At 44.8% G+C, this 22,859-nt stretch overlaps 2 protein-coding genes across 2 annotated transcripts; one reads left to right on the top strand and one right to left on the bottom strand.

The window, feature by feature from the left end:
• lmf2a (lipase maturation factor 2a) lies at positions 1 to 9,094 on the top strand (the record flags this gene model as incomplete). Its single annotated transcript, XM_080847572.1, has 15 exons — positions 1 to 134; positions 895 to 1,148; positions 1,489 to 1,517; positions 1,796 to 1,989; positions 2,247 to 2,425; positions 4,196 to 4,340; positions 4,911 to 5,045; positions 5,280 to 5,385; positions 5,594 to 5,690; positions 5,901 to 6,083; positions 6,534 to 6,702; positions 7,048 to 7,159; positions 7,435 to 7,543; positions 7,788 to 8,097; positions 9,072 to 9,094. Exons 1-15 carry the CDS (start codon positions 41 to 43, stop codon positions 9,092 to 9,094), a joined length of 2,139 nt encoding a protein of 712 aa, XP_080703698.1. The 5' UTR covers positions 1 to 40.
• A 315-nt stretch (positions 9,095 to 9,409) lies between these two features.
• Positions 9,410 to 20,070, bottom strand: miox (myo-inositol oxygenase; the record flags this gene model as incomplete). The annotated part of the gene is given in 12 exon segments (XM_080847571.1): positions 9,410 to 9,518; positions 10,203 to 10,315; positions 11,606 to 11,655; positions 11,892 to 11,959; positions 12,243 to 12,352; positions 12,630 to 12,697; positions 12,815 to 12,977; positions 14,515 to 14,595; positions 15,025 to 15,105; positions 16,216 to 16,263; positions 16,266 to 16,292; positions 20,017 to 20,070. Coding segments are annotated over 12 exon segments (972 nt in total).
• Between the last annotated feature and the right edge of the window lie 2,789 nt (positions 20,071 to 22,859).

Here is a 22,859-nt window from a genome sequence, read left to right as displayed (position 1 = left end):
CTCCTCCTGCAGGACAGGCTTGGGAATCTGGCGTGGCAAGATGGGGGAAATACGGCTGCCAATTCAAGCGTTCCTTTGGTGCATGTCTACCATTTATATGTTTGCATTTGCTTCCATATACATACAGATTCCAGGTGATTGACACGATTCCTTGGATTAACTGTTCTGAGCCCAGGCTGTTTGCAAATTCCTGTTAGCATACAAGGGCTAGCACTAATGTTATGCTAAGAGCATGCTTCAGTTCAGCATTATTGTACTTTTCATGCTGTGAAGGTTTAGATAAATTAGAAGTTTACGGTAACTTAAATATCACGTGCATTTCATGATTACTATAGAATAACTGAACTGAACGTTGATATCAACATTAACATATATGTACATTTGACTGATGCTTGTTTCTAGCAAATCTAGCATTCTGGACTGTTAGTCTTTAATGAGGAACTGGAACGTGATTTCGGGTATTTTGCCTGCAGAATGCAAGTTAAAACAACGTATACCTTGTGTTCGTAATACTCTTTCTAGACCGATGCTAACATGATGTCAATGTTTCTTTTCAGTGATGAAGAACTATCAGTTCTCAGAAACGCCTTACTAAAGAATGCATGCAACGGCAGGTACTTTGGTGGACCTAGCAAGTTAGCTAACTTTAGATACGAACTAGGGAACACTACGATATCAAAAGTAGCTAATGTTAGCTACAAGTTTCAGGCCACTTGATAACAAACGTGATTTGGCATGCAGTGATTGTCGCTTCGTTTTCATTAGTGTTTTGAGATCGCCTTCGACTCTATGAAGTGTTTACGAAATACTGGTAATGGTCTTCAGCTGGACAAGTAACGCTGTACTAGCCGAGTGAACTGACAAGTTTGAACACGCCCCTCTTTTCCGCCATAGGTCTCTATGGCAACGACGGGTTGTTGCCAGCGCGATGGATGCTGCGCTACACGGGCAAAGGAATCTGGGATCAATTGAGAGATTCTCCCACCCTCTTGTGGCTGGGTCCCAAACTTGGGCTGGATACCCAACAGGGCATGGAGCTTATAGCCCTGATGGGGGTCGCACTCAGCCTCCTGTCAACTCTGACACACAGGCTACGGGACTGTCGGCTCTACCTTTGCCTCTGGATACTGTACCTGTCACTTTATCAGGTAACGGGGTCCCTCCTCAGTGCAAACATACACACACCTGAACATCTCTCGCCCATACATGTATGCAAACCTGAACACCGTTACAGATGATATCCTGGTTGTGTGACTAGCTTTGTGCCATCAGGAGGGGAAGTGGGGTTTCAATTGAGGCTGTGGTGCTGACAGTGGCAGACACACACGCACTGATATACGCATACATGCACGCACAGACATAAGCACACACGCATGGATATACGCAGACCCACACGGCACACGCACGGATATACACAGACACACACGCACGGATATCCACCTTTTTCTGTCTCTGATCTGGATATTTTTTTGCCTTTACACAAAACAGGTGGGCCAGGTGTTTCTCTACTTCCAGTGGTGAGTGGTATTCTGTGTGTGTGTGTGTGTGTGTGTGTGTGTGTGTGTGTGTGTGTGTGTGTGTGTGTGTGTGTGTGTGTGTGTGTGTGTGTGTGTGTTTTGTATGAAGTTCAGTCTCATATCCCCAAACGTTGGTAAATGAAGTAGCTGGAAAGTGGGGATAAAACGGGACCGGTAAATGCACATTTATTTCTAACTCTTTTTCTCTCCCTCTCTTTTGTTCTCTCTATCCCTCTCTTTTGCCCTCTCTATCCCTCTATCCCTCTCTCCCTCCGCAGGGATAATCTGCTGTTGGAGACGGGGTTCCTGTGTGTGTTGGTGGCCCCTCTGTACTTGCCTTGGGGCCGCTCGCGGGGTTGTTTCCATGACAACATGACGCTGTGGCTGGTGCGCTGGTTGCTCTTCCGGCTCATGTTTGCCTCTGGGGTGGTCAAGCTCACCAGCCGCTGCCCCACCTGGTGGGGTCTTACAGGTGTGTGTGTGTTTGCGTGTGCGTGTGCGTGTGTGTGTGCGTGTGCGTGCGTGTTTGCATGTGTACATTGTTCTTTCAAGTGTATCTGTGTGAGTCTGTCTTTCCGCCTGCCTTCTTTTGTGTGTGTGTGAGTGTGTCTGTCTGTCTGTCTGTCTGTCTGCCTACCTGTTTCTGAGAGTGAGTGTGTGAGTGTGTATTTACGCACTTGTGTGTGTGTGTGTGTGTGTGTGTGTGTGTGTGTGTGTGTCTCCCCACAGCTATGACCTACCACTATGAGACCCAGTGCATCCCCACCCCTCTGGCCTGGTTTGCTCACCAGCTCCCCGTGTGGTGGCAGAAGTTCAGTGTGGTCGCCACCTTCCTCATCGAGATCCCTGTGCCCTTCCTCTTCTTCAGCCCCATACGACGCCACCGCCTCACCGCCTTCTACATGCAGGTGTGTGAGTGTGTGTGTGTGTGTGTGTGTGTGTGTTAGTGCAAGTGTAAGTGTGTCTGGAGAGTTGGTATGATAATCAACCAGGTAGTGTAGTTATCACTGGTGAAGTAATTTGTAAGAATGTCAGTCTTAAAAATAGTGAAGTAGCAGACTATCAGGATTTGGAGGGTTAGCTTCAGCCAGTTAGCTTCAGCCAGTTAGCTTCAGCCAGTTAGCTTCAGCCAGTCAGCATCAGCCAGTTAGCATCCAAATTGGCCGCAGACATCTTTAAAATTGCCGTCTCATGGGCACTCGCTTGCACACTCATTCGCTCACACACACACACACACACACACACACACACAGGCACTCGCTTCCACCCACATTTGATCACACACACACACACACACACACACACACACACACACACAGGCACACAGGCACACAGGCACACAGGCACTCGCTTCCACCAACATTTGCTCTCACACACACACACACACACACACAGAGGCACTCGCTTTCACCCACATTTTAATGAAAAGCCAATTTGGCAGCACATAAGATACAACATCAGGCGTTAAGAAAGTTGTGTGTTGTCTATGCTGATTGGTGGATGTTGAAAGCTGGCCATGATGCTCAAGAACCCAATCTGGAATGTGGTTGGCTTGTCGCAGTGCAAGTTTATATCTGGTAACATTTTACAGGACAAAAGTAATTAAAGTAGGCTTGAAAGACGTTTTGTACGCCAAATATGGAACATTTCAGTTTGGTCAATTTGGTACTTTCTGGGCTGAAGTAGATAGCATAGCATAGGCCATTGAAATTAAGAGGGGTGATACTTCCCTGCTCCCTCCAGGACTGTACAATACGATGGGTAGGTAGAAGTCAGCCCTCTGCTGGACAGTCCTGTAACTTCAACTTCAGTTTTTATAATCCGGTTTTGGTAATATACAATTGACCCTTCCGCAAACTCCGCCCCCCTTAGCAACGGTTGCTATATCAGTCAAGCATTCACGTTTCCCAGGTTCTCAGCATTGGTATGAATGGCGTGGCAACATGTTTTCAACCGTGTCAATTTCAGCTCTACCCAAAGAAATCACAAGCAATTTTTTGAAAAACGGCAAGATCTCAGATCGAAGCAGGCAAAAGGGTCTGCAATATGCTTATGAAGGCTTATGCTTATGTAGACAGTCAAATTCTAAGGCTAACAGGTTCATTCCAGCTATATTTATGTGTTCTATTATCTACACAGTCGCCGCTACGCAAACATGTAAGGTGGTAAAACTGAATCGTATTTTAAGCAAGGGTTTTCTCACGTTTTCGATGCAGTGGGCAGATTTTAGCGACATAGCTTCTTGGAACAAACGTAGGTGCTTCTGTTTATGTTGCTGACATTCAGCTGATGGGGGGGTCGTCCACATTGTTTGATCCACAGCAGGCATTTCTCTCTCTGGGTCTTGGGTTTTGGGAAGGGATAAAATTTTACCCCTCCCTCCAGCCTTTTTGGATATCGGATGTCAGAATTACACACTCAATAAGCGCAACGTTTAATTTTCTCTTCTCGAGCAGACGTCTCTCTCATTGACATCCATTCATCAAAATGGCTCGCTTGACTGAGGTCCCGAGCTTAGTTACCGTTGCTATGCTATGATTGATCAGTTACCGTTTTGGGGAAGTGGTCGCGGAAGGGTCAATTGTGTCATTGTACTTTATTCTGTTGGAGAACAAAGCCATAACGTATGTGTGTGTGTGTGTGTGTGTGTGTGTGTGTGTGTGTGTGTGTGTGTCTAGGTGTTGTTGCAGGTGCTGATTATCCTCTCAGGGAATTATAACTTCTTTAACCTGCTGACGCTCGCACTCTGCTTCTCCCTGCTGGATGATGAACACATCAACTTCCTGCTGCGCAGGACCTCTGCAGACACACACAAACCACAGAGTATGAAGCGTGCAGACACACACACACACACACATACTGTCTCTCACACACACACACACACACATACCCCCACACACAGACATACTCAAACACACACACACACACACACACATACATACACACACACACACACACACACATACACACACACTCACACTCAAACACATACACACACTCACAAGCTCACAAGCTCACACAAACACATGGTCACACACCTGTGCATTATAAGTGGCAATAATAACAGATCTAGGTGTACAAAATAAACACCTGCACAGGCACACATTTAGTTGTATGCAAATGCAATGATGATTAAAGCTTTCAATTCAACACGCACGCACGCACGTACACACACAACTAAGAATACACACACACTAGGGTGTGGTTATTGCAAAAAGTGATAATAGGAGAGGAGAGAAGTTTCACAAAAGTTCATACAAGCTGTCCGAGAGGCATAATTTGTCTCAATAATTTGGTTGTGTGTGTGTGTGTGTGTGTGTGTGTGTGTGTGTGTGTGTGTGTGTGTGTGTGTGTGTGTGTGTTTGTTTGTGTGTGTGTGTGTGGCACCAACAGGCACTCTGGAGAAAGCGTGGTCATGGGGATGTGTGTGTGTGGAGCTGTCGGTGTATATCCTGCTGGCCTACTGGGCCACCCTTCACTTCAACCTGCGGATGGACTGGGAGAAGAAGGAGCTCTTGGCAAAGACTGGTTGGTTCCCATTCCTATGTAAAACATCCAGTGTGCTTCTGTAAAATGTGATGGGAAAACTTCCAGCACTGTACAGTTTAAATCGTATTTGTTTAAGTGTACTTTACATTCAGTGTTTTGTCTTTACTTGCTCTTCAATCAGATCGTAGTTCATTGTGTGTGTGCGCACGTGTGTGCGACTGTGCCTACAAACATATGTACTTGTGTGTATGTGTGTGTGTGTGTGTTTTCCAGCCTTCACATATCACCAGTTCATGGCACTTCTGAAGGATGTGTTAACTCCCAGCATCTGGATTGGAGTTCTATCCCTAACATGGGAGATTATCAGGGCAATGATCAAGTGAGAGAGAGAGAAAGTGTGTGTGTGTGTGTGTGTGTGTGTGTGTGTGTGTGTGTGTGTGTGTGTGTGTGTGTCTGTGTGTGCGCGTGTGTGAGTGTGTCTACTTACTCTTTCTTCTGAGTGTGTAAGAGGCCTTTGTGTGTAACTCTCTGTCTCTCTCCTGGCAGGTGTGTGTGTGTGTGTGTAACTCTCTCTCTCTCTCGTGCAGGTGTGTGTGTATGAAGGGTGTGTTGTTGCGTTTCTGGAGCACTCTACAGTGGGGTGTGATGGCTGCCGCAGCTGCAAGCATGTTCGCCATCAGCTTGGTCAGTAACTATTCTCCAACGAGTCTGTAATTAAACCTGTGGGAGTGTGTGTGTGTGTGTGTGTGTGTGTGTGTGTGTGTGAAGGAACCCTTTAATAATGGTGAAAGATGTGCCACATAACTGGTGCTGCAGATTAACATAACTGTTTACTTTTATTACTGTGTGTGTGTGTGTGTGTCTGTGTCTGTGTCTGTGTCTGTGTGATCCCAGGTGCCCTTCACATTCCTAGACTACGATGCCAACAATGCTCTCTGGCCGGGCGTGAAGCGGGCATTTGAGGTGACGGACCGCTACCAGCTGACCAACTCATACGGCCTCTTCCGCAGGATGACCGGGGTCGGAGGTCGTCCAGAGGTCATAATCGAGGGCAGCTGGGACCGGAACACCTGGACGGTCAGAGGCCCACACACACACACACACACACACACAAATACACTTGTAGAAACATACACACTCCTTTCTCTTGTTCTCCTTTGTCTCACTCAATTTCTCTCCCTCTTTCTCTCTCACTCTCTTTATCCTTCCATCACTCCATTTCTTTCCCTCATTCTCTCAAGTTCACTAATTTTCTCTCTCCCTTTTCTCTCCCTCTTTCACATTAACTCTCTCTCTCACTTTTTTTCCTTCTCTCACTCCCTCGCTTTCCCTCTTTATCTCTCTCTCTCGCTCCTTCTCTCTCTCTTCTCTCTCCCTTTCCTTCTCTCACTCCATCTCTCCCCCTCCCCCTCCATCTCTTTCCCTCTTTATATCTCTCTCTCGTTCCTTCTCTCTCTCCTCTTCTCTCTCACTCCATCTCTCTCTCTCTCTCTCTCCCCCTCCCTCTCCCTCTCTTCCCCTCTGTAGGAGATAGAGTTCATGTATAAGCCGGGGAACATGAGTGCACCTCCAGCCTTTCTGACTCCCCACCAACCCAGGCTGGACTGGCAGATGTGGTTCGCTGCCCTAGGGCCCAACCACCAGAGCCCCTGGTTCAGCAGCCTGCTCTACCGACTCCTGCAGGGGAAAAAGGATGGTGAGTGTGAGTGTGTGTGAGTGTGTGTGTGTGTGTGTGTGTGTGTGTGTGTGCGTGTGTAGATATGGGGCCCTACCACCAGAACCCCGGGTTCACCAGCCTGCTATACAGACTACTGCAGGGAAAGTAAGATGGTGTGTGTGTAGGTCTGTGTGTAGGGGGGTGATGAACATAAACTTCTTATGCTACTGACACCAAGTGTGTGTTGGTGTGGACCTACTTCAGTGATGAGGTATGTGTGAAATGTGTGTTTAATAGAGACCAGCTGACTACAGACTGATGTGTGTTAATATAATGTTTGTGCATGTCTATGTGTGTGTGTGTGTGTGTGTGTCTTTGTTCCAGTGATCCGGCTGATTCAGGCTGACGACTCAAACTACCCGTTCAAGGATCAGCCCCCTACCTTCCTCAGAGCTCATCGCTACAAGTACTGGTTTACCGAACCCAAGGAGGACGGGTGAGATCACCGCTGACTTTCACCGCACTCATTGCTGCCTTTAACCGCATTCATCGCTGACTCAATACTGTAATTTACAGACTATTAACTGCAATTTATATGTTGATTTTGCAAAATGTCTGCAGCCCTGCGATTGCGCATTGTCCTTTGTTGCACGTAAGGACCCTCTATTAGGGCCCCACTGTGTTCAAAAGACACTGAAATGAATCGTGTGTGTGTGTGTGTGTGTGTGTGTGTGTGTGTGTGTGTGTGTGTGTGTGTGTGTCTCTTTGCAGGACGTACCCCACTCGGTGGTGGCGGAGGGTGTATGTGGAGGAGTTCTATCCCATAGTGCACTTGGGTGACTCTTTCCTAGAGAACATGCTGAGTCAGGGTGGACTAAAGGTAACAGCGTGTGTGTGTGTGTGTGTGTGTGTGTGTGTGTGTGTGTGTGTGTGTGTGTGTGTGTGTGTGTGTGTGTGTGTGTGTGTGTGTGTGTGTCTGCACGCTCAGTGATGATATTACAATACTAATAATAATACCTTTGACTTATACTATAGCGTTTTTATAAGTACCCAAAGCACTTATGATGTGTGCGTGTGTGTGCGTGTGCGTGTGCGTGTGCGTGTGTGTGTGTACCCACCCATAGGAAAAGGCTCCAGCAAAGCGCACCTCTAAGGCTGCATTGTCCGCGGTCCTTGCAAGTGTGCGGGAGAGTGTGTGTGTGCTGCCTGCTCCTGTGGTCCTTTGGTCCCTCCTCATCGCTGTGGCCGGAGCGTGTGTGCTGAAACAGCTTCTGTCACACACACACACTCACACACACACTCACAGGCATGACGAGGCCAGCGAGAGGGAGAGACACAACACTAGACAGCAGAACAGCCAGACACCTCCTGGACACACACAAGATAAACAGACAGAGGAGGAGGAGGAGGAGGAGGAGGAGGACAGGAGAGGAGGTGGGGACGTTAAAGGGGACACGATGAAGGATGAAGAGGAGGAGAAGGACGAAAGAGAAGAGGGCATGGAGGAGAGGAGTGATGAGGAGGAGGAGGAGGAGGAAGGGGAAGAGAGTGCGACTGGAGAGAAGAGAGCAGAAGAGACAGAAGAGGAGAGGAGGGAGGAGGCGGAGGAAGAAGAGAGCAGAGCAGAAGAGGGAGAAGAGGACATAGAGGAGACAAGTGAGGTGGAGGAAAAGAAGGGGAACGGAGGAGGTGAGAAAAGAGCAGAGGAAGAGGAGGAGGAGGAAGAGGAGGAGGAGGAAGAGGAGAAAGACGGCAGCGCTGACTGAGGAAGAGGAAGTAATTCAGTCATAGGATTCTCACCTCTGATGTCATAGGATTCTCACCTCTGATGACACTTTCACCCTTTTTTGTGTCTTACACACACACACACACACACACACACACCATTCCACACCACACACCATGGCAGAATGGTTTACGATTCTATGATTCGTATCTATTGGTTTAGCTTTGCACTGAAGCTGTACAATGTATCCGTAAAGATGTACTCACACACGCGCATACTCTTATCTTACCTTCCTTTCATGTTTGACCATTCACTGTTTTATTTATGGATTTACTGTTATGTATGTATATGTGTGTGTGTGTGTGTGTGTGTGTGTGTGTGTGTGTGTGTGTGTGTGTGTGTGTGGTGGTGTGTGTGTGTGGTGGTTTGTCTTGGTCTTTAATGTTATGCTTTCATACAGCCTTGAGTTTTGACCTTTAAACTTGTTTGTTCTCTTATGTTCTTGCTCTTTTGACTGTGTGTGTGTGTGTGTGTGTGTGTGTGTTTGCATTTTTGTGTGTGTGTCTGCGTATGCGTTTGCTGAGCTAGCAAAAAAAAACAGAGAAACTTTTGTGACTTTTTCAAAGTTTATAATAAAATGTAATCATGTGATTGGACAAATGCTTCCTTCATCCCTTCACAGCATTGATCACAATACAGCTATGACACCCATCAAATCAATACAGCTATGACACCCATCAAATCAATACAGATATGACCCCCATCAAATCAATACAGATATGATGCCATCAAATCAAAACAAATATATACAGTCCTAGAATCAGGATGAGTGATGAAATAGTGATGCGAAATCAATATCATTGTGATACATGTAATAGATGGGCAGGTCAGTTATTTTCATTTCTCTCTGTGATGAGCATAGTGTGATTGATCAGATCTTGTGTGTGTGTGTGTGTGTGTGTGTGTGTGTGTGTGTGTGTGTAGCACCAGTGCCAGCCTGTGTGCGGAGGTGTGTGTGTTTCACCACTCTAAGACCCCTGGACAGTATTTGTCAATGAGAGACTGGTAGTAGGGCCTCAGGGATTCAACGTCAGGCAGCTCCTCACTCTTGGTGTACAGGTCGAACTTACTGTGGGATCAAGACGCATACACACACACACACACACACACACTTAGTGTACAGATCAAACTTACTGTGGGATCAATACGCATACACACACACACACACACACTTAGTGTACAGATCAAACTTACTGTGGGATCAAGACGCATACACACACACACACACACTTAGTGTACAGATCAAACTTACTGTGGGATCAAGACGCATACACACACACACACACACACACTTAGTGTACAGATCAAACTTACTGTGGGATCAAGACACATACACAAATACAAACACACACACACACACACTCTTAGTGTACAGATCAAACTTACTGTGGGATCAAGACACATACACAAATACAAACACACACACACACACACTCTTAGTGTACAGATCAAACTTACTGTGGGATCAAGACACATACACAAATACAAACACACACACACACACACTCTTAGTGTACAGATCAAACTTACTGTGGGATCAAGACACATACACAAATACAAACACCGTCAGTACAAGACTGCAGGTGGGCAAAATTAATTTACACACACACAAACACACGTCTTGACTATTTACTTAAGTGCAAACTTAAATACAGGGGTTAGACTATTTTGTGAGGTTTTCTATGTGTTCCTTTCTGTTTCTGAATGTGTACTTTGTGTGTCTGTACTTTGTGTGTGTTTGTGCGCTCCGTACTTGAACTCCTTGACCCAGGACAGCATGCTCATGTCTTTGTCAACACACAGGTGCGTGTAGCTGTTCCCGCTGTGCCAGGGGTAGAACGAGTGGAACCGAATCATATACAGACCCTAGAACCCACATGAGCAGATCAGACAAAGAGTCTCATGTACAGACCCTAGAACACGCATGAGCAAATCAGACAAAGTGTTGCAAGTTAACGTGAAATTTAAGGATTTTTCAACTGGATCACTTTCAAGGATTTTTCAACTGGGCCCTATTTGGGCAAAAGCCCTAGGTTTCCCTTTAACGCACAAAAACAAACAACAACAACGAAACCACATGCCATGAGACGTGATTGGGGAGCTGTGCGCTAAAGGTCAATGCCCGTTGTGTCAGACCAGTTCATCCTGAACAGCTGAGTGAAGCCGTCAAGTGCTACCTCCGGTCAAAGTGTCTCTAACCAGCACACAGAGCACACAGACCGTCCTGAACAGCTCAGTGAAGCACATAAGCACTACCTTGGGTCAGCGTGTCCGTCACAGCACCCAGAGCACACAGAGCGTCCTGAACAGGTTCGAGTGAGGCCCATAAGCTCTACCCCAAGGTCAGCATGTATCTCACAGCACACAGTGGTGTAACTGATTAATTATTTAGGCACCAGTCAGCTGCTCAGGATCTATGGTTTGGCAGTCATGTTGTAGTGTTTAGCAGTTGTGGGCTAAAGACAGCACATGTCGTACTGTGTGGGAGTGCCTTAACGGATCCCAGGTAAAACATGTGGCGCGTGTTCCAGCCAGTTGTGTGTTGTGTCCTGCTGCTCAGGATCTATAGTTAGGCAGTTGTTCTATTGGTTAGGCTAGGTTGTTGGGCAGTTGTTCTATTGGTTAGGCTAGGTTGTTGGGCAGTTGTTCTATTGGTTAGGCTAGGTTGTTGGGCAGTTGTTCTATTGGTTAGGCTAGGTTGTTGGGCAGTTGTTCTATTGGTTAGGCTAGGTTGTTGGGCAGTTGTTCTATTGGTTAGGCTAAGTTGTTCTTTTAACAATGTATTTATTGATTTTCAGAAACATTTTCACCCCCCCCCCATAAAAATGATAAAGTAACCAAATTATAGTTAAATAAAAAGAAATAAATAAAGACAGATAATACAAATAAAATAAAAAGAAACATAAAATTATACTTTACAAACTGAATGGGAGTTTTTTTCTTTTTGTTGTTCTTTTTCCTACTAGTCAATGTACATAGTCAGATTAGGCAGTTGTTCTATTGGTTAGGCTAGGTTGATGGGTATTGTTGTATGGACTACTTCAGTGTGACAGTGAGAGGATTGGCCGCTGTGGGAAAGTCCCCAACCAATAGCACAAGAAATGTAACATCTTTTCCTGTGTATAACTAAGAAAAATGTGCAGGTTTTTTTTTCACCTCCTCAGGAATGGTGCACTTGTTGAACTTCATCACCTGGTACAGGTACTCTGCAATAGATAAAAACAGTCAGTATGTGCACACAGACACACAGACACACAGACACACACACACATACACACATACACATACGCACACGCACAGTCATTCACTTACTCATTCACACTCACACACTCTCTCTTTCTCACACACACAGAAATACACACAGACAGACAGACACACAGCACACACAGACACACACACACACACACACTCACTCAAACAGCTCATGAAAATGTCGTCTCACCATCATGTCCCCAGGACATCAGCACGTTCTCCAGGCCACATTTGGGCTTGTAGATGCCACACTCCGTCCTACACACAAATACACACACACACATACACACACACACACACACACACACACACACACACACACACACACACACACACACACACACACACACACACATACGAACACACATACACACACATAGGGAAGCAAATGGGGTGACGGTATATCAAGTTATAAAGTAAAATGTACATAGGTCTAATTGGTTTTATGTATGTCATCACAGTTTATTTGATGTCTTACTCTGAATAAGTGTGTGTGTGTGTGTGTGTGTGTGTGTGTGTGTGTGTGCGCGCATGTGTATACCTGAGTACAGGGTCAGTGTTGTCTGGGTTCTGTTTAAAGGTTGTGTCTCTGAAGACGATGGAGTCCTGATATTTACAGCCAACTGGGAAAGTGTCCCCAACTACAGCCCACTACAAACACACACACACACACACACACACACACACACACACACACAAACACACACATGTAGTCAACACAAAACTGTGGTAGATGGGCAGTATTCTTTCGCATGAACTGACTGAGTTGAGAAGGTAGTAAGTACCTGAAAAGATACTTATCGCCCTCCACGTCCATAAGATTCTATATTGCCTATGAAGAGGTAAATATCGCCCTCCAGTCCGTAACGTCATGTATTGCCTATGGGGAGATGCATGCATTTCATTGGTCCACATTCCTGTCACTCACCTGAGGCTCCCCCCACAGAGCCATCATTTTGCCAACATCATGGATGAGCCCGACCAGCTGGAACCAGTCTGAAAAATTATAAGGGGAAATGGAATCACGTCACAATCACATAGCCACTCGTCTCTGACCCTGAAGGCTGACCCCCGGCTGACCCCCGGCTGACCCCCAGCTGACCCCTGGCTGACCTTCGTCGGGGTGCTGGGCGCGGATGCCTTCGGCCGTCTGGAAGGCGTGGTAAGAGTTGGGGAAGTCCACGTCGGGGTCGGACTCGTCTACCAGCTGGTCCAGGGAGTCGATGGCCTGCATCATGGTCATCTTAGCGTGGGTGCAGCCACTCCACTCCACATGCTGCGGGGAGAGAGATAATAATAATTATATATTTTTATTTATAAGATTTGTTTTTTGGGCTTTTTATGCCTTTAATTGACAGAGAAGTGAAGATTGTGACAGTAAATGAGAGGGAGAAGAGGTGGGGAGTGGACAGGAGAAATGGCATCGGGCCGGACTCGAACCCGTGAACGTCAAGCCTGAATGTGGTCGGGTCTACTGTTTGAGCCACAGTGCCCTCCATAATAATGAATTTAATTCTACATTCACCTGAATCTCAGAGTGCCACAGTACATAGTGAGAAGAACACAGATCAAAACTAACTTTAATAAAATAATAGGAGGGTAGAGGAGAGGAGGGGACGGAGGGGAGAAGGGAGGGAAGGAGAGGAGGATTCGGAGAGAGAGTGAAGGAAGGAGGGAAAGAAAGGAGTAGTGAGTGTGAAAGGAGGTAGAGAGAGAAAGAGAGAGAGAGGAGGAAGAGCAGTTGAGTGGCAGGAGAGGAGGAGGGAGAGAGAGGTTATGGTGGAGGTGCAGGAGGGGAGGAGGGAAGAGAGAAAGAGAGAGAGAGAGGAGGAAGAGCAGTTGAGTGGCAGGAGAGGAGGAGGGAGAGAGAGGTTATGAGGGAGGAGAGGAGGGGAGGAGGGAGAGAAGTACAGGGGGAGGTGCAGGAGGGGAGGAGGGAGAGAGAGAGAGAGAGGGAGAGAGAGAGATAGAGAGAGAGAGAGAGGAGGAAGAGCGGTTGTGTGGCAGGAGAGGAGGAGGGGGAGAGGTTATGGTGGAGGTGCAGGAGGGGAGGAGGGAAGAGAGAAAGAGAGAGAGAGAGGAGGAAGAGCAGTTGAGTGGCAGGAGAGGAGGAGGGAGAGAGAGGTTATGAGGGAGGAGAGGAGGGGAGGAGGGAGAGAAGTACAGGGGGAGGTGCAGGAGGGGAGGAGGGAGAGAGAGAGAGAGAGGGAGAGAGAGAGATAGAGAGAGAGAGGAGGAAGAGCAGTTGTGTGGCAGGAGAGGAGGAGGGAGAGGTTATGGTGGAGGAGAGGAGGGGAGGAGGGGGAGAAGTACAGGGGGAGGTGCAGGACTGAAAAACAGAATGAGCTTCATCAGTGTAGGTCAACTCAGCTACACAAGGTCAAAGTTGACACACCTCTCAGATAGCAGCAGATGTACAATTATATTGCTACTACTGCCACTCCTTTAAATGCTCTGCTCCCAACATTGGAAACCCAATTTTACAATGCTGGTAATGTTTAGTGTTTATTGAACTTTGCTGACTGAGTGTGGAGCCTTAAGTGTCCAAGTGAGCGTGTGTAGGTGTAGGTCAACTCAGTTACAAAAGGGTCAAAGTATAAACAAGCAGTTTTACAGTAACAGATGCTCTCTGGGATGTTATTACTCTTTAATAAGACCTGTTTAGAAAGATCTTAACATGTCTAGGAAGTTCAGCCAAACAATAACTATTTTGCTCTTAAACCAGTGTTCTATTAACTGTGTGTGTTTGGATTTGTGTGTGCATACATGCATGTGTGTGTAAGGGCAAAATATTTGGGCAGAAGTTTACTGACCTTCCGTTTGACAAAATCCAGGGTCTGGTGTGTGTGCATCAGGTTGTATGTGTTGTATACACGGTCAAACAGCTCGCCACTCTGAGCAACACACAGACATGAAAGAGAAACGCACACACACAGACATGAAAGACAAACACACACACAGAGACATGAAAGAGAATCACACACACACAGACATGAAAGACAAACACACACACACACACACACACACACACACATAGGCATGAAAGATTTACCTCAGGAGTTGTCAAGGTGAACATGAGACCTTCTCAACATTGAAACGAATTGTGACGTGACACTTTATTGACACAGAGTTAGTTACAGTGTACTGCTACTGCTACTGCTTTTATTCAACAATTCACTTTAGAAAACAACATTATCTGGTTCATCAGTACCAAAGGTGAGAATGTAGTATTTTTCTTTTTGAGATCATTGAGTATTTTTCAACAGGGGAAAAAAAGGTCTCTTGTTGATGATGTAATAAATATTTGGGTGAGGTTCTTGTACCTCAAAGTTCCGGAACTCTGCCTGGGCCTTGCCAGTGTCTGGCTGCTGGTCTGGCCGATAGACCAGGGAGGGATCTGGACCCTTGAAGAGAAACGAGTTACAGATCACTTCTTCAGCACACACCATTGTTGTGCATGAAAGAGTTCCAAAGAACGCGTTCATTGAACACACTCATTTTTATGAGAACAATGAACTGAACGCAACTTAATGACAAATGATGAATTTGAACGGTGAACACGTTCATATTATCTGAGGTCTAGCTAAAACGTTACGAAATGTTTTCCTTCTCTTCAGGAGAGACGCTGTCTAAATCGAATGCTTGCACCATGTCGTCCGATAACTATCCGATGCACCTTATTATTATTAGCAGGATTTTTACAAACTGAATTGATACATATGAAGTACAGTTTAAGGCAAGGGGTAGTGATATATAACGTTTTCTTTAAAGTCTTTCATTCTCACTTTACATCTTAAAACTATGAAATAAACTATGAACTAGATTCAGGTTCAGAATTGAAATGGTGAACTACGAACGTAAACTTTTCATGATTACTTGTATGAACTGAACTTTGAAACGGTTCATGAGAAGTGTGAACTTGCACAACACACACACACACACACACATACACATGCACATAAAGATAACACAAGCAAGGTCACACTAATTGAAGAGAATCCACTAAGAAATAATGCTTTTTTTCCTCAATCAAAAACATCAATAAAGAAAACAAAATGCACTTGACTCTGTTTGATTGATTTATTGTAAGCGTAAAAAATGACGATTGTGTTTCAGCACTAAGTCATCTTCCGGGTCTTATAAAGAACAAGGAAGCCTATGCTTTTTTTAAACTATACGGCCATTTGAGCTAATTAACAGCCCAAACAAAGCATAAGATTTTTTTACATTTTAGAGTGTCCGAAGTCCAAACAGAAAATCCATAGGTTGACTCCATGGCCTTTTTTTTCTGCATCAGGTAAATATCTCAGTATTTGGTTTGTATTGATGCATCAGTGTGCATGACTCCTTACTTTCAAGGTGTCATGAATGTCTGTAACAGCCAAATATGTAGACACACATATTGACATATGACATGCTCAGACCATTCACTTGTGTGCACATTTTTGCTATAATTTGAAGAACGAATCACAGACTCACACACTCACACACTCACATACACACATGTACTATACCAGGTTGATGACACGCAAGTTGTAAACTGGAAGGATGAATCTTCTCTGACTCTGTCTCTCTCTCGTTCACTCACACACTCACACACATACACTCAGGTACTATACCAGGTTGATGAGACGCATGTTGAAAACTTGAAGGATGAATCTTCTCTGTCTCTGTCTCTCTCTCGTTCACTCTTTTGGTTACTCTTGCTGTTTCTCTTTTAAATCGTAACTATTTACGTCACTGAGTGGCCAGACATCTTCACTCCCCCAGAACTACGTTTGTGTGTGTGTTTATGTGTGTGTGTGTGTGTACATTGGGGTCCACATGGCTGTACTCCGGGGTCAGAGTTTGCTGTGCTCATTAGTATTGCTCAGTCTTAGCACATCCTAACTGCCCCAAACCAGATCTATTACCACTTTCTCAGCACACACTTGGTTAGCACAGTTAGCCAATCAGACACTCTCAGTCAGCACAGTCAGCCAATCCACCATTAATCACTAATCCCTCATCCTCCTTTTTTGTTGTTGCCATGACCACTGAATGAGTGCAACAAGTTCAGGGGGAGAATCTTCTACTGGCTAGGGTGTCTATGAGAGTACTGTGTAATACATTTTTTTTTTTTATTTGGCACACTGATTGAGGACAGTCCCCTGATTCTTCTCACCAGTTTTGAGCACTTTAGGCACATAACTTTTAACCAAATGCCCAGCTTTTTAAAATAAGGTATCCAGTACTCTATTCTCGATAGTTAAACACTACTGCAGCTTTCAAAAACAACTAATGGGAATGAGGTGCCGTGCATTGGTGAGGTAGCCTGGGTAACCAGACCGAATTTAGCCCCGCCCACAACATTTGAGGTTCGGTCAAAAAACTGCACAGACCAATCAAATTGTCAGGGCGGAATTTATACGATGATGGACAGATGATCAACAGTAACCTAAGCAATCACGTCACCAAAGAGCCGTTGGGTTGGATTTGTTTTCAACAAACATGGCTGCGGTTGGGGAACTGATTGGCTTATTGGCGCCAGGGGTGAAGCTTGCCGAGGGCACCAAATGTGCCAGGTCTGGCCTTGGGTTCGGTGTTTGTTTAACTTTGTCTCCTTGTGACAGACTCCTCCCGTGTGTGTGCCCTTGTGTGTACCCTTGTGTGCGCCATGCCTTGATTGTTTCCACCTGTCCCTCATTATCTGTCCTATTGTGCTTTGTTTTCTCGTTGCGGTCACGTCATAGTTTTTTTCACTGTGTTTTCCCGTTTCTAGCAATCTTTGTTATTTTCCTTGTTAATTCTCCGTATTTCTCACGTTTCCAGTGATAGCTCTTAGTTAATTGATTTACTCGTCTTTCCGACCTCTGCCAGTACAACGTTTACCCTCTGCCTCTGCCCCTATCGGGTTGTTTGCCTGGATATTGGTCTGACTACGTGTGTAACGAACCATTGGAGAGGAGAAGGAGATGATCCTTGAGGGAGGTAGGAAGAATTATGTGAATGGGGAAGCGTGGTCATATACACTATGTGTGTGTGTGTGTGTGTATGTGTGTGTGTATGTGTGTGTGTGTGTGGGACGATGCGTCCCCAGTAACTGCACTTATGTGTGCTTTCATCTCGTCTTCCATCTGGCCATGCAAGAGGATTATGGCTCACCCACTGTTCCAGCCCTGTCGCATATTCACCCTTTTCGAGTTTGACACAAACGCACACAATGAAAAAGGCCATGCACACGCACACACACAGGCACACACACACAGGCACACACACACAGGCACACACACACACACAGGCACACACACACACACACACACACACACACACACATACACACACATACCCCAAATCTACTATTGTTGTTATATTATCTATGAAGATTACATATTAAAGCAATACGTTTATTCAGTGGATTTATTGAAATTTAAGAGTTCCTCAGCAGGACACAAACCCACATAGACGGAACGATCAGAGTGCCCAGAATTCCTAGAATTTATAGTCGAATGACGATAATCGAAATCGGTTGTTTGCAGCTCTATTCGATGAAATCACAAAGCTTAAATGGTAGCATGATAGCATCTGCATCTTTTTAGATGCGTCCGGCATCTCTATAAGAGGGTATGTCCGTCCGTTGGTCGGTCTGTCGGTCTGTCGGTCGGTCGGTCGGTCTGAAACGCCTGTCTGAAACGCATTCTTTCAATTGTAATTCCCTCCTGTGTCCACAAGGTGGCAGAGTTGAGTTGACGCATCTTGTTGTCCGCTCGGACTTGTTTATTAGGTTCAGCAAGTTTGTTTCAAATAGACATATTAAATGATGACATATATTCATAAATGTAGCTCTATGCCTTTATACTATTTTCAAATAATGACTTTGAAGCTATAACAAACTAGAATGGCCCAAAAATACCTCCCCTTAGGTTATCTACATTGTAGCAGACGATATTACACACAAACACACACACACACACCTGCACCTCAGGTGATATTGAAATTACAATTTTGTTGTGTTTTACACAGACAAACAAACACACACACACACACACACACACACACACACACACACACACACACACACACACACACACACACACACACACACACACACACACACACACACACACACACACACACACACACACACACACACACACACACATACGTAAGATGGTCTGAATACACAGACATCAATAAATATTGACCCATTGGGCCATCATTTTTAGCCTGCTCAGTCGGTCAGGGTAGGTTACTTTAGGGTAACAGCACAGCATGTCTCTTGTCTCTGTCCACAAATATGAGTATCTTTGTTTGATCTGTGTGTGTGAGAGATAGAGAGAGAAAAGATGAGAGTCTCTCTGTGTGTGTGTGTGTGTGTGTGTTTGAAGGGACACAGAAAGTGTTTCAGTTTTAACTATTTAACTTTAACTCAAACTCACTAAACTCTGTAAACAGTGTGATTCCTGTGATTTTTTCACTTACCAAGAATGATGTGGTAAGTCATAATTCCTTTTCCTGTTCATATTGGTTGTGTTGTTGAGGTAGTTTCCTTTGATGTGTGATCTATGCTATACTTCTGATCTAATAATTAAGGTGGAAACTGTGATAGACAGGCTTACTCAGGATTCCACTTTCCAAAGTCAGTAACTGTTTCATTTGTCTAACTTTCAAAATTATCAATATTTACACTACTGCAACAAATACTTCTGGGGGTCTTTTGAACATGAGTTTACCATCCCTTCGTGTCCTTCAGGGAGCACCTGACCACAGTTACCCATGTTGAACAGGAGCTGGACTGGAGCTCTGGTTGCTATATATGAGTGTTCCTGGCATCATGACGGTCCCGAAATTGATGCTCAAGTGTTCATTAATCCTATTTCTCAGGATGAGTAATTATCTCCTCTCTCACTCCTCCCATTTATTGCCTTCTTGTTGTATTGCCATCATAGGTCTTAGTCACCAAGAGAAGCAAAGGCAAGACCTTTACTTCTGTTTTATACATTTAAACCATAAATCTGTCGTATCCACATACACTAGTGAGCAGGAGTACCTTGGTCACACAGCGAGAACTGTGAAAAACAGTGCTCTCTAGTGGTCAACATGGGTAATGGGAACACAAGTTGAAAGATTTTTCTTGGAACTGCAAGTCGATCAAAGAGAAAGGTTTGAAAAGGTTCTGACTTTGTGTGTGAAAATGAGTAAGATCTTTAATAAGAGTCTCAACAATGTTAGTAGTATACTATGTGCGCCACTACCTCTAGTGATGCAATGCGACTTGAGAGCATCTCATTCATCAGGAGAGGCGACTCATCTAGGACTCTTTTAAACACCCGTACCATCCAGGACTCGAACCTGGAATCTTCTGCTCCGTAGGCAGACGCGTTATCCATTGCGCCACTGGTCCACTGATTGGGTAAGGTGATTAACCAATCAGGAACCCGTTTGTAAAAATCTGTCCAATTGGGCTGCAGATTGCTTCCGGACGTTTCAAAACACTGCAAATATTTCATATCGCAGGAACAGAGAACTGAGTTTAAGTTTCCAACATAAACCAAACAATAGAAAAGCAGACAATAAGCTTTGTTTTAATATGGTTATCTTGGTAAACGTACCGGTGTAAGACGGTAAAACATGTGTTTTTGTCTCTGTTTTGTTACCGACTTTCAACCACGAGAATGAGTATGATCTTTAACAAGAGTGTCAACAAAGTTTGTAGTATACTTTGTGCACCCCTACCTCTAGTGATGCAATGCGCCTCATTCATCAGGAGAGGCGACTCATCCAGAGCCTCTTTGTTTAATTAAACAGCCGAACCAGCCAGGACTCGAACCTGGAATCTTCTGCTCCGTAGGCAGACGCGTTATCCATTGCGCCACTGGTCCACTGATTGGGTAAGGTGATTAACCAATCAGGAACCCGTTTGTAAAAATCTGTCCAATTGGGCTGCAGATTGCTTCCGGACGTTTCAAAACACTGCAAATATTTCATATCGCAGGAACAGAGAACTGAGTTTAAGTTTCCAACATAAACCAAACAATAGAAAAGCAGACAATAAGCTTTGTTTTAATATGGTTATTTTGGTAAAAGTACCGGTGTAAGACGGTAAAACATGTGTTTTTGTCTCTGTTTTGTTACCGACTTTCAACCACGAGAATGAGTATGATCTTTAACAAGAGTGTCAACAAAGTTTGTAGTATACTTTGTGCACCCCTACCTCTAGTGATGCAATGCGCCTCATTCATCAGGAGAGGCGACTCATCCAGAGCCTCTTTGTTTAATTAAACAGCCGAACCAGCCAGGACTCGAACCTGGAATCTTCTGCTCCGTAGGCAGACGCGTTATCCATTGCGCCACTGGTCCACTGATTGGGTAAGGTGATTAACCAATCAGGAACCCGTTTGTAAAAATCTGTCCAATTGGGCTGCAGATTGCTTCCGGACGTTTCAAAACACTGCAAATATTTCATATCGCAGGAACAGAGAACTGAGTTTAAGTTTCCAACATAAACCAAACAATAGAAAAGCAGACAATAAGCTTTGTTTTAATATGGTTATTTTGGTAAACGTACCGGTGTAAGACGGTAAAACATGTGTTTTTGTCTCTGTTTTGTTACCGACTTTCAACCACGAGAATGAGTATGATCTTTAACAAGAGTGTCAACAAAGTTTGTAGTATACTTTGTGCACCCCTACCTCTAGTGATGCAATGCGCCTCATTCATCAGGAGAGGCGACTCATCGAGAGCCTCTTTGTTTAATTAAACAGCCGAACCAGCCAGGACTCGAACCTGGAATCTTCTGCTCCGTAGGCAGACGCGTTATCCATTGCGCCACTGGTCCACTGATCGGGTAAGGTGAATAACCAATCAGGAACCCGTTTGTAAAAATCTGTCCAATTGGGCTGCAGATTGCTTCCGGACGTTTCAAAACACTGCAAATATTTCATATCGCAGGAACAGAGAACTGAGTTTAAGTTTCCAACATAAACCAAACAATAGAAAAGCAGACAATAAACTTTGTTTTAATATGGTTATTTTGGTAAACGTACCGGTGTAAGACAGTAAAACATGTGTTTTTGTCTCTGTTTTGTTACCGACTTTCAACCATGAGAATAAGTATGATCTTTAACAAGAGTGTCAACAAAGTTTGTAGTATACTTTGTGCACCCCTACCTCTAGTGATGCAATGCGCCTCATTCATCAGGAGAGGCGACTCATCCAGAGCCTCTTTGTTTAATTAAACAGCCGAACCAGCCAGGACTCGAACCTGGAATCTTCTGCTCCGTAGGCAGACGCGTTATCCATTGCGCCACTGGTCCACTGATTGGGTAGGTGATTAACCAATCAGGAACCCGTTTGTAAAAATCTGTCCAATTGGGCTGCAGATTGCTTCCGGACGTTTCAAAACACTGCAAATATTTCATATCGCAGGAACAGAGAACTGAGTTTAAGTTTCCAACATAAACCAAACAATAGAAAAGCAGACAATAAGCTTTGTTTTAATATGGTTATTTTGGTAAACGTACCGGTGTAAGACAGTAAAACATGTGTTTTTGTCTCTGTTTTGTTACCGACTTTCAACCACGAGAATGAGTATGATCTTTAACAAGAGTGTCAACAAAGTTTGTAGTATACTTTGTGCACCCCTACCTCTAGTGATGCAATGCGCCTCATTCATCAGGAGAGGCGAGTCATCCAGAGCCTCTTTGTTTAATTAAACAGCCGAACCAGCCAGGACTCGAACCTGGAATCTTCTGCTCCGTAGGCAGACGCGTTATCCATTGCGCCACTGGTCCACTGATTGGGTAAGGTAATTAACCAATCAGGAACCCGTTTGTAAAAATCTGTCCAATTGGGCTGCAGATTGCTTCCGGACGTTTCAAAACACTGCAAATATTTCATATCGCAGGAACAGAGAACTGAGTTTAAGTTTCCAACATAAACCAAACAATAGAAAAGCAGACAATAAGCTTTGTTTTAATATGGTTATTTTGGTAAACGTACCGGTGTAAGACGGTAAAACATGTGTTTTTGTCTCTGTTTTGTTACCGACTTTCAACCACGAGAATGAGTATGATCTTTAACAAGAGTGTCAACAAAGTTTGTAGTATACTTTGTGCACCCCTACCTCTAGTGATGCAATGCGCCTCATTCATCAGGAGAGGCGACTCATCCAGAGCCT

Source organism: Sprattus sprattus, assembly GCF_963457725.1.
Source record: "Sprattus sprattus genome assembly, chromosome: 11".
In the NCBI taxonomy this organism is placed as follows: domain Eukaryota; kingdom Metazoa; phylum Chordata; class Actinopteri; order Clupeiformes; family Clupeidae; genus Sprattus; species Sprattus sprattus.
This window is presented reverse-complemented; position numbering and strand designations above follow the sequence as displayed.